This window comes from Dendropsophus ebraccatus, chromosome 5 (assembly GCF_027789765.1).
Source record: "Dendropsophus ebraccatus isolate aDenEbr1 chromosome 5, aDenEbr1.pat, whole genome shotgun sequence".
Taxonomy (NCBI): Eukaryota; Metazoa; Chordata; class Amphibia; order Anura; family Hylidae; genus Dendropsophus; species Dendropsophus ebraccatus.
The window spans coordinates 10,003,509-10,016,694 of record NC_091458.1 but is presented as its reverse complement, the minus strand read 5'-3'; the positions used below and the strand labels follow the sequence as shown (position 1 = coordinate 10,016,694).

The following is a 13,186-nucleotide window of genomic DNA, read 5'->3' as shown; positions in this document are numbered from 1 at the left end:
TACTTGCTCTGGCCCTGCTTCTTCCTCTGCCCACCCTTCTTCCTCTTCCATCCAGTCCTGTGACTGACCTTGCCTCCCCCTCAGAAGCGTGTGAGTGCTGAAATATAGTGTATGCCACCCTCTTACACAGGGCAATTAGCAGTGAGCTTGTACAGTATATGGCTGCACTGAGAATTAAAGAAATATGAAAATATAATGGTCTATGCCTCCTGTTACACAGGACAATGAGCAGTGAGGTTTTATGCAGCTGTACTACAAATCACAGCAATACAGTGTACAACAACAGCAGCATCAGCTACAAAAAATATAGTAGTACTGAGGATTTCTTTGGGGTCTGTATGCAACACCTGCTGTCCCCTTTCTGCCAGCAGCCGATCACCACAGTGTGCTGCTAAAATCGTGTTAGCTGCACTGCAAGTCCCAGGCAGCAGTCTGGAGTAATGAAAAAAAAAAAAAAGGATTTTAAGCCCTTAATAGGGCTGTTTGGTTCTGTATATAGTATCCCTGCCTACTGGAACGCTAATTCCCTCCCTAACGCTCTCCCTGACAAGCAGCAGCTCTGTCCCTATTTTCTTCCAGCATGCATGTGAGCCGAGCGCCGCCGACACAACTTTTTATATGGCAGGGGCATCTGATCTGGCCAACCAATCACTGCTATCGACATGTATGGGTCCCACGTGATCACAGGATGTACCAAAGAGTCTACTGCATGTTGATTGGCTGAGAAATTGTGCTCAAACTTACAGGAAATGGATGATGCCATTTTCTCGAGTATCGCGAGATGCTCGTTCGAGTAACGAGTACCATCAAGTACCCTAATACTCGAACGAGTACCAAGCTCGGAGGAGCATGCTCGCTCATCACTAACCTTACCTACCAAACCTTCTCCTAAGTCTCTATCCTTACCTACCCAGCCTTCCCCTATGTCACTATCCTTACCTACCAAACCTATCCTATGTCACTATCCTTACCTACCAACCCTTCTCCTATGTCACTAACCTTACTTACCAAACCTTCTCCTATGTCACTATCCTTACCTACCAAACCTTCTCCTATGTCACTATCCTTACCTACCAACCCTTCTCCTATGTCACTATCCTTACCTACCAACCCTTCTCCTATGTCACTATCCTTACCTACCAAACCTTCTCCTATGTCACTATCCTTACCTACCAAACCTTCTCCTATGTCACTATCCTCACCTACCAAACCTTCTCCTATGTCACTATCCTTACCTACCAACCCTTCTCCTATGCCACTATCCTTACCTACCAACCCTTCTCCTATGTCACTATCCTTACCTACCAAACCTTCTCCTATGTCACTAACCTTATCTACCAAACCTTCTCATATGTCACTATCCTTACCTACTGCACCTTCTCCTATGTTACTATCCTTACCTACAACCCTTCTCCTATGTCACTGTCCTTACCTATCAAACCTTCTCCTATGTCCCCATCCTTACCTACCAACCCTTCTCCTATGTCACTATCCTTACCTACCAACCCTTCTCCTATGTCACTATCTGTACCTACCAACCCTTCTCCTATGTCACTATCCTTACCTACCAACCCTTCTCCTATGTCACTATCCTTACCTACCAACCCTTCTCCTATGTCACTATCCTTACCTACCAACCCTTCTCCTATGTCACTATCCTTACCTACCAACCCTTCTCCTATGTCACTATCCTTACCTACCAACCCTTCTCCTATGTCACTATCCTTACCTACCAACCCTTCTCCTATGTCACTATCCTTACCTACCAAACCTTCTCCTATGTCACTATCCTTACCTACCAAACCTTCTCCTATGTCACTATCCTTACCTACCAACCCTTCTCCTATGTCACTATCCTTACCTACCAAACCTTCTCCTATGTCACTATCCTTACCTACCAACCCTTCTCCTATGTCACTATCCTCACCTACCAACCCTTCTCCTATGTCACTATCCTTACCTACCAACCCTTCTCCTATGTCACTATCCTTACCTACCAACCCTTCTCCTATGTCACCATCCTTACCTACCAAACCTTCTCCTATGTCACTATCCTTACCTACCAACCCTTCTCCTATGTCACTATCCTTACCTACCAAACCTTCTCCTATGTCACTATCCTTACCTACCAACCCTTCTCCTATGTCACTATCCTTACCTACCAAACCTTCTCCTATGTCACTATCCTTACCTACCAACCCTTCTCCTATGTCACTATCCTTACCTACCAACCCTTCTCCCATGTCACTATCCTTACCTACCAACCCTTCTCCTATGTCACTATCCTTACCTACCAAACCTTCTCCTATGTAATTTACAAACATATAAAAAAGAACAGGATCCAGAACAGACCCTTGTGGCCACCACATGTAACCAGTCTTTGCTCAAAAGATACACCATTAATAATAAACCTCTGATCCTTTCTTCATCAACCACAAATCCACTGAACTATCAATGGATTAAGTTGGATTCTAATAGACCAATCTATCAGCTCTTTATGGGTAACTTTTTCAAAGGCTTTGCTGAAGACCAGATATGGGATCAGGGGGAGGGGGTGCAAACTTAAGGATGTAAGCAACTTAATAATCCTATTATTTTTTTTCCCCATTTGTCTAGACGCCACTGCTGCAGCTAAGCTCCCAAACCCTTAAAGTATTACTGTCATAAGATACATATTCTGTGTCCATCCAGGAGGAGAAGCCCTGATGATAGCGCTGATGATGCGGCACTTCTGGAGTTATTGGTCCAGTGGTGTCATACTGGGAAGCGGTACCAGGAAGTGGGGTTGAGTATGGTCATCACCTCAGTGCTAAGAGAAGGTGTGTGACATCTTCCCGAATTGTGGATGATGTTCTGGGAAATGTTTAGAGTTTAGTGGGCACCTCTAGCTTCATACAAGATGAGCTATAGTTGGACATGGAGGACACGGGTTGTGTATGGTATCATGTGACACATTTGCCCACAGAGGGTATACAGTAGCTGGGTCCGTAGATCTTGCACACTGTATGTTACTAATGTTGGTGTCTCAGTTGGTCCCATAAATACTGAATTGGTGATAAAATTGGTGACCGGACAGACAAGTAAGCGTTACAATCTGGAGGAGACATTCCTGGAAACCCTTGTGTGTGGGGGGAGCATTATCCTGCAGCTGGAAGCCATGAGAAACAATGTGGCCACAGGAGGTCCTGTAAATATGACTGAGCTCTTAGTGTCCTCGTATCACTACTATGGGTGACCACTATTCTACATCATCACACCAGCAGGGGGCAGTGTGTCCTCCACATCATTACACCAGCAGGGGGCAGTGTGTTCTCCACACATCCTCATGCCAACAGGGTGCAGTGTGTCCTCCCCACCTCATCACACCAGCATGGGGCAGTCTGTCTTCCACACATCATCACACTAGCAGGGGGCAGTGTGTCCTCCCCATAATCACACCAGCAGGGGGCAGTGTGTCCTCCCCATCATCACACCAACTGTGAGCAGTGTCCCCCCACATCATTACACCAGCAGGAGGCAGTGTGTCCTCCACATCATTACACCTGAAGGGGGAAGTGTGTCCTCCCTACATCATCATACCAGCAGGGAGCAGTGTGTCCTCCCCATATAATCACACCAGCAGGGGGAAGTGTGTACTCCCCACATTATCACACCATCAGGGGCAGTGTGTCTTCCATATCATCACACCAGCAGGGGGCAGTGAGTCCTCCCTATATAATCGCACCAGCAGGGGGCAGTGTGTCCTCCTCATCATCACACCAGCAGGGAGCAGTGTGTCCTCCACATCATTACACCAGCAGGGGGCAGTGTGTCCTCCACATCATTACACCAGAAGGGGGAAGTGTGTCCTCCCTACATCATCATACCAGCAGGGGGCAGTGTGTCCTCCCCACCTCATCACACCAGCATGGGGCAGTGTGTCTTCCACACACCATCACACCAGCAGGAAGCAGTGTGTCTTTCCCATATAATCACACCAGCAGGGGGCAGTGTGTTCTTCACATCATCACACCAGCAGGCAAGATGAAGCACTCATCATGAGGCTCCATACTCCAACCCGACCATCATCAGAACCTGGAATCATCACTATAATTTAATAATGTGGGCAAGATGATGTGACTTTAGTCCATACCCATCCAGGCTTCTTGTTCACAACACCACTGCACATGAAGGTGACAATGGCTGCTATTAATGGTAGAAGAAATAAAGGAACACCAATGGTGGGGCCTCCTGTGTCTGGATGGTGGACATGAAACTGTAGGAGTTGCTCCTGCATGTTGGCAGATCACATGATCCCCTACTGGTGTCTCTCTGGGCTGCCCGAAGCATGTTCCTGTGCACTGATGTAACCACTACTCCCGACATCTCCTAATAATTATGGAGATAATTAATAATTCTGTATACTATTCACAGTGATGGATAATAATATGATAGAATGACATGGATTATTTCCACGTGGAGGATGGTGGATAGAGAGAATAGTGAGCAGTGACTGTAACAGCTGGCCTCCCCGGAGACTTAATAAATTGTCATTAATCAGCAGCAACATCCAGATGTCGGTCATAAGGGACCAAGTCTGTACTGTACTGTATACTGTATATATAGAGGATGGGCGACCATTAGGCGTCCTCCACAGAGGCCGGAACGTTTTTTTCCCCTTTTTATAACTTACACTTTGCACACAGCCACTTTGTGCATTTAGATTCTATTGTATATAATGTGTTGTGTGGCGTCTACTTCCTCTCCCTGCATTAGCTGCAGCCGGTACTACTGGACGTGTCACTCGGTGCCCTTGACCAACAACAGACAGATCTCCATAGCCGTGAGTACAGGTTGTTGTACAATTATATTGCCACCAGTTCCAAAGTGATTAGAGTCCCTCCAGCTGGGCACCGGACTATTCGGATAGAACCCCCACCTCACGATAGCCTCCCTAGTCTTCAGCCTAAGTCTACAACCAACTCCTAAACTTTACCGAACCCGGAAACTCCAGTTCCAGTATACCTGCAGTGACCTCTAAGTTCATATGGATCTTGATAAGCCAACTACTCAACTTAAGTTATTCCTTGCGTACAAAGGGACTTTGTATTTTCTGCAATGCACCTCTAAGAAGTAAAGTGCTATCCTGTGTAAGTTATCTGGACACTGTGGATTTCTTTTTCTTGCAACATCATATCACATACACACAATGACTGTTCCTTCAACGGGTATGTATTGGGACCCAGGGAGGGCATATACCACTCAGAGCCCCCTCACAAGTGTTGCAGTGGTACCGCACCATCAGCACCCCTGGGTTACCACAAATTCAAGGTTAGAAAGGATGAACAAGGTTGAGGGGTTATGGTGTTTGACCTCCATGGCCCTTTAGAAGTGCTGGTAGATCATACATATTCATGGCTGGCCCCAGTTCAATGGATGGGATCCAGTACTTAGCGGCAATAGATGGGACCCAGTACCAGGAGGAATATTGTGTTTTGTTTATTATTTTGTGGTTGTGAGGCTTCATCTATATCCTCATCCCCTATACACATAGGACATATAAAAGTGGTGGGTGCCTTAATATAGTTTGTATCTATAAGATGGTAGGTTGCTTCAAATCTTTTGGAGCTCTGAGACGAAGGGTTCTTTACGTTTTTGGCAGCTTTGAAATGGTGGATCTTTAGCTATGGGATGGTAGGTTTCAAAACTCTGAGATGGCAGGTTCCAAAGCTCTGACATGGTAGGTTCCATGCTGTAGCTCTGACATTGTAGGATGCATAGCTCTGAGAGGGTAGGTTCCATAGTTCTGAGAGGGTAGGTGTCATAGCTCTGAGATTGTAGGTTCCTTAGCTCTGAAAGGATAGGTGCCATAACTCTGAGAGGATAGGTTTTATAGCTCTGAGATGGTAGGTTTCATAGCTGTGTAGACTCTGCGGTGATGGGATCATTTAACTCTTTGGCTGCTCTATAGTGTCGCTTTTTCTTTTACTCTTTGGAATCTCCAAGATGGTGAGGTGATTTAATTTGTTAGCTATGGAATGGTGGTTTCCTTTTACTCTTTGATAAGTGATGGATTCCATAGCTTTGAAAAGATGACTTTCTTTTACTCTTTAAAATACCTACCATAATACGTTCCAGAGCTCTGAGATGGTAGGTTCCGTAGTCTCTTTGTTGGTACCATCACAATCATCAGGCCCACTTTTTGTTATAGAAAGGATAGTGGGATGTTTCTTATTTGGAGAGCCCCCTACCCCTCCTTACTGGTATAATGATAAATATAAACACATACAAAGGCAGGATTAAGGATAATGCAAATCTTATTCCACTTTTGGGACCCAACTTGACTATGTACATAAGCTTCACATAGAGGATGTGCTCATGAATTTATGTGGTCTTCTCCACTATTCTAAAGGAATTATGAGGCGATGACTCTCAAAACCATTTGTATATGTTAGTCTCCTAACATGTGTTTCGAGCTGGACAAGACTGCTTAATGGCTAACATCTTATCCAGACTTTCCGGAGAGGTAAGTAATGTATACATTTACCATATAATAATAAATACTATACTACTGCTACTAGCCACTTTTTTTTAGTGCCCAACTTGGGTATAAAAAAAAAAAACTAATCTGACCAAAATAGCCACATTGTCTTCCTCCTTGACACTTGTGGTAAAGAAAGGAAGCAAACCCTGCATACAAATAGAGAATTGTACAAATACAAAGTATTAATGAAAAAGTATTTCAGAGAAATGGATCAAAGCAAAAATTACAATTAAGCATTTTCCAACTTCCACTAGTAAATATAACTGAGACCCAGCAGTTTAGAAGGTCTTCTCCACTGTAGAGGAAAGGTCCCCGTACACATTCAACCTAGGAGGGCCGTACGATCAATCAGCTGTCAATTATCTCTCCCACCCGTCATCCGTCCTCCCCATACACAGGAATATTTGGCAAGTCCGAGCGTTCCTGTGTCCTTTATATGGAGTAGTAAGCCACAGAGAGTGAGCTCCCGCTGAGGCATCTCTCTCCCGAAACAAATGTATCTGTTGTGATTTTTCATCATGCCCAACCCCTATCACCACATCATGGATATGGATGTTCGGGAGAGGCCCATACAGTTTAGATTTACGCCTGATTCCGTTACAAGCAGCAGGTTTGGCCGTCTAAGGTGTATGGGGACCCAAAGCCTCTAAGGAAAGAGGAGGAGAATGTAGAGGCTGAGAAAAGGAGAAAAAAAGAGAAAACTAGACAAAAACAAAGACTGAGGACCATAGTAACCATAACATTTTCAATTTGTGGACTCATCGTGGCCATAATGCAGTGGGGCTTCAGTCCAGTTAGTGGACCCATGGCTTCCTCATATACCCCTGAACCTGGTCTCTTCTGTCTTTTTAGTACCTCATTGTTATATATTTATACTCTGATAGTATTTGTCTGTTTTTTTTTGCCTTTTATTAGTTCTCTGAAGAAATGTTGGTCAACCAAAGCAATGTCGTAGAGTTTGTCCTTCTCGGTTTTCCCGGTGTCTCTGAAAAATTTCATATTGCTGTTTCTATGAGCTTCTTTGTAATCTACAATATTGCTTTGTTCTTCAATGGTATAGTCCTGATTCTGATCATTCTTCAATCTCACCTACACCAACCTATGTATATCCTTGTGGCAAATCTTGCTCTCTCCGACCTCATATTTGACACATTCACCTTACCAAAAATCATTGCCAAGTATTGGTTCGGTGACGGCTCCTTGTCTTTCATGACTTGTTTTTTTCAGATGTTTTTTGTCCATACTTTGGGCTCCTTAGACTCACTTATTATCATGCTGATGGCCATTGACCGCTTTGTTGCCATTTGTAGACCTCTGCATTACAGCTCCATCATCACTAACAAAGTGGTCATGGTGATCTGCTTTATATTTTGGTTGATCGCCTCACTGATTAGTCTTTCGCTTGCCATCATGGGCGCCATTCTGCCATACTGTGGACCAAATAAAATAAAGAACTGCTTTTGTGCCTTTGCTTCTGTAATAGATTTATCCTGTGTATATTCCCTCCCTACCATACATATAGCCTTTACTATAGCTGCAACTGCCCACCTTCTGCCATTGTCGTTCATTATATTCTCCTATACATTTATCATATGGAAAATTTTCAAAATAGCCCATGTGGGAAATTGGCATAAAGTATTTTATACGTGCACCACTCACTGGATTATTATTTTCCTGTACTTCGTGCCCAGGCTGACAGTCTATGCCAACAACCAGTTTCACATCATTTCTGATGATGATGTCAGCGTCTTGCTCATCTGCTTTTACACTTTTGTGCCACATTTTACAAGTCCCATCATCTACTGTCTGAGAACCGAGGAAATAAAAGAAAATGTGAGAACAATCTTCAGGAAAACTATATCTCAGTCAATGTAAAAATGATGAGGGACGGGAACATTTTTACTTTTAAATTATATATATTTTAATATTATATATATATATATATATATATATATATAAATATATATATAAATATAATTAAATATCTATAGTGATGAGCGAGCATTAAGGTACTTGATGGTACTCATTACTCGGATGAGCATCTTGCGATACTCTAGAAAATTGCATCATCCTTTTCCTGTAAGTTTGGGCGCAATTTCTCAGCCAATCAACATGCAGGAGACTCTGGTACATCCTGCGATAACATGGGACCCATCTTAGTGCAGCTATATCCTAGCTCACTTCTAATTGCCCTGTGTAATGCTGCGTTTACACAAAGCGATAATTCGCCCAATCGATCGTTTAACGATTTTGAAGCAACAATTTGGTTTTTAAAACGATCAGCGTTTAGACGAATAAATCGTTAGAAAATTCATAAGAAAAATCGTTATTGCGATTGTTTTTAAAATTGCTTAAGCCCATCTTTCACATAGGGTGAATCTTTGAAAGACTGTTTACACAAAGCGATCTGCGAATTTTTAGCGAACGACGATTTGAGAACATGTTGAAAGATCAAAATGAACGATTTCTCGCTCGTGGCTTTTTTTTTTTGCTGCGTTTACACAGAATGATTATTGCTCAAATGTGATCGTTATTGCGAAAATTCAAACGATAATCATTCCGTATAAACGCAGCATTAGAGGGTGGCATACACTATATAGCTGCACTTACCCACAGATTTTATATGACAACCTCCAAAAACTAGTGTGACTAGAATATTTTCTTATTTCTTTATTTCTTAGTGCAGCCATATCCAAGCTCACTGCTCATTGTCCTGTGTAAGAGGTGGCATACACCACATAGCAGAACTTACACACAGACTCTATACCACTACCTCCAAAAGTAGTCTGAGTAATATATTTTCTTGGCTTGCTGTGATCTGTAGTGCAGCTATCTCAGTCTTGACTGTGCAGTGTCCATAAAATGGTGAACCCCAGGGGTAAGGGTCGTGGGTGTGGGCGGTGTCCTCTGCCGTTTAATTTTGTAGCTATTTCAAAGGCAGTAATCAGCTACTGCTCAGTCTAGTAATAAAAAAAACACAAGTTATTAAGGGGGGGGGGGAGGAGAGGAGCAGTCAGCTTGTCGGGCACTGGCACAGTTAAAAGGAACAGCCAGTGAAAATGGTGGATCCTAATTTAGGTTCCTTGTGTTGTCCATTTCGAACCATACAATCTGTGGATATCAACTTGCAGGTGTCCTCTGCCATTTCATTTTGTAGCTGTTTCAAAGGCAGTAATCAGCTACTGCTCAGTCTAGTAATTTTAAAAAAATCCTAGTGGATCCTAATTTAGGTTCCTTGTGTTGTCCATTTCGAACCATCCAATCAGTGGATGTAACTTGCGGGTGTCCTCTGCCGTCCTTTTATTTTGTAGCTGTTTCAAAGGCAGTAGTCAGCTGCTCGTTAAAGGCCACTTTATGGCCTTTTTTTAATCATCAATTTCAACTTTAAATTAAATCCACTTCAATTCGACTAATAGTCGAATTCAAATTCGACTATTTTGCAGGGCAGTCTGGTCATACCATGTTTTCACCCGGCCGGACGCGTACGCCTGAAACTACGGCTGTAGAAATACGAGCATACGGGCTAGTCGTGAAACTACGGCCGTTGTTTAACCCTTAGGGGACACAGCCAGTTTTCATTTTTGCGTTTTCGTTTTTCCTCCCTCGTGTATATAAGGCCATAGCGCCTGCATTTTTCCACCTAGAGACCCAAATGAGCCCTTATTTTTTGCGCAACTAATTGTACTTTGCTAAGGCAGATGTAATTTTTGCCTAAAATGTGCCGGGAAACCAGAAAAAAATTATATGTGTGGTGAAATTGAAAAAAAAAACGCATTTCTTTTATTTGGGGGAAATGTGTTTTTACGCCATTCGCCCTGGGGTAAAACTGACTTGTTATGCATGTTCCTCAAGTCGTTACGATTAAAACGATATGTAACATGTATAACTTATATTGTATCTGATGGCCTGTATAAAATTCAAACCGTTGTTAACCAATATACGTTCCTTAAAATCGCTCCATTCCCGGGCTTATAGCGCTTTTATCCTTTGGTCTATGGGTCTGTGTGAGGTGTCATTTTTTGCGCCATGATGTGATCTTTCTATCGGTACCTTGATTGCGCATATATGACTTTTTGATCGCTTTTTATTACAATTATTCTGGATTTGATGCGACCAAAAATGCGCAATTTTGCACTTTGGGATTTTTTTGTGCTGACGCCGTTTACCGTGTGAGATCAGGAATGTGATTAATTAATAGTTCGGGCGATTACGCACGCGGCGATAGCAAACATGTTTGTTTATTAATTTATTTATTTATTTTTATTTATAAAATGGGGAAAGGGGGGTGATTCAGACTTTTATTAGGGGAGGGGGTTTTGTGTTATTAAAAATACTTTTTTCTTTTACTTTAGACATATACTAGAAGCCCCCCTGGGGGACTTCTAGTATATGCACTCTGATCTCTCATAGAGATCCATGCAGTATAGTTATACTGCATGAATCCATGAGATCGGTGTTCTATTACTTTTGGCTGCTGCAGCCAAAAGCAATAGAATGCCGAGCCGGGATCAGCGCCATTACGGAGCAGACCCCGGCCCGGTATGGATGCAGGGATCGCCCCCCCGCAATCGCGCCGCAGGGGGGCGATCCCCCCACTAGACCACCAGGGATGCATATCAGGAAGTATTTAGAAGCAGCTGTCAACTTTGACAGCTGCTTCTAAGTACTTAATTAGCGGGCACGGCGATCGGACCGTGCCCGCTAATAGCCGCGAGCCCGGGCTACACGCGGCACCCGGGATCGCGGCAGTTCAGAGGGTGGTCGCCGCGCGACCCCCCTCTGAACTCCCATAGCGGCACGAGGACGTTAAATAACGTCCTGGTGCAGCTATGGGTTAAATTTGCTTCCTAGCATGTTTCTAAGCGGGCTGACACAGGTCATTTACTTTAAATACTGCGACCAGCCAGAAAAACCACTCAGAACATTTTTTACATTAAAATCAAGTTTAATTCGGCGGATATAAGTTTTACGTTCGCGGCCGCATTGAAATCCACGGCCGTTGTTGGCCAGAAATAATTGACATGTTCATTTTTCACGGGGCCGTATAAACAACAGCCATTGCCTAATACATATTGTGCATTGTACGACCGTAGTTCGTATATATTGCAGCCAAGTTTATAAACCTCAAAAGAACGGCCATAGTTTTGCGGCGAGGACTACGGCCGTTGTTTTACGTAGTATGAACATAGCCTGGGGCTGGGTTCACACTACGTATATTTCAGTCAGTATTGTGGTCCTCATATTGCAACCAAAACCAGGAGTGGATTAAAAACACAGAAAGGATCTGTTCACACAATGTTGAAATTGAGTGGATGGCCGCCATCTAATGGCAAATATTTGCTGTTATTGTAAAACAACGTCTGTTATATTGAAATAATGGCAGTTATTTACCGTTATATGACGGCCATCCACTCAATTTCAACATTGTGTGAACAGAGCCTTTCTGTGTTTTTAATCCACTCCTGGTTTTGGATGAAATATGAGGACCACAATACTGAATGAAATATACGTAGTGTGAACCCAACCTAAAGGGGTATTCATTCAAATTCTGGGGCCTCTTAAGAAGACTGTATTGTTATTTCTTCGTTCCTACCTCCAATGATTTTGCCTCTCATGCACAACTGCATGAGGGTGTGAGGCTAAATCTAGTCATAATTTTTATTGGATGATTGTATTGTCCATTTCATACCATGTTATCGTCAAACCCAAAATTCAAACTCAAATTTTAATTCAAACTCAAAATCAAATTATAATTCAAATTTCAAAAATAAATAAATAAAAATAATTTTAAATTCGGTCGCCAGAACAGAAGGGGTGGGGAGAAATGGTGAGTGACATGATACTGGGAAAATTACCCCAACTGCTAAAGTAGTCAGGGGGTGTCATGCCCCAGCCCTGCTTAGTTTAGTAATTTAAAAAAAGACAAGTTATTAAGGGAGTGGAACACTTTCCAAAGCCTTTGACCTTCAAAGTGACCTTCAGGCCTTTGACCTTGGTCGCATGTGCCTCGCCCATCTTGGTCTGGGTCAGCGCTATTGTCTTGAGGTTGACCACCAGGCTGTTGCCCAGAATTTGACGTAATGGTGCGTTTAGGCCTCAGAGACATCCATGCATGGTGTCCCTGCTGTTTCCTGTCCATTTCCGTGGTGTTCCGTGGTGTCAGGCTAAGTTTTTGGGTGGTTTATATGCTACCTCTGTTTTAATGGTTCTCTGTGTTCTCACTACCATGCTGTGTCAGGCTGAATTCTGGGGTGGTTCATATGCTAACTCTATTTTAATCCTTCACTGTGTGATCACTGCCATGCTGTTGCCCAGAATTTGGCGTAATGGTGCGATTAGGCAGCCTCAGAGGCATCCATGCATGCTGCCCCTGCTGTTTCCTGTCCATTTCTGTTGTGTTTCGATCATTTTCTAAGGTTGACAGGTTTTCACGCAACCTTCCCTGGGCCGAGCTTGGGTCCCCTGCAAAAATGCTCGAGTTTCCCATTGACTTGAATGGGGTTCATTACTCGAAACGAGCACCCGAGTATCAGGAAATATTTGTCTCGAGTAACGAGCACCCGGGCATTTTAGTACTCGTTCATTACTATATATCTATCCTAAGATAATAAGAATGGAAATACTAAAAGGGCAGACCCAGTGGTCTTTTTCTGCCGACATTCT

The 13,186-nt window shown here is 43.3% G+C and overlaps 1 protein-coding gene across 1 annotated transcript; it reads left to right on the top strand.

Annotated features, from left to right (window-relative positions):
* Positions 1-7,450: 7,450 nt before the first annotated feature.
* Positions 7,451-8,398, top strand: LOC138793998 (olfactory receptor 4K2-like). Its single transcript, XM_069972763.1, has one exon. The coding sequence runs from the start codon at positions 7,451-7,453 to the stop codon at positions 8,396-8,398; it is 948 nt and encodes a 315-aa protein (XP_069828864.1).
* Positions 8,399-13,186: the final 4,788 nt, after the last annotated feature.

Coding starts and splice junctions, on each gene's coding strand:
- LOC138793998 (XM_069972763.1), top strand. CDS start 7,451: ATGTTGGTCAACCAAAGCAATGTCGTAGAGTTTGTCCTTCTCGGTTTT.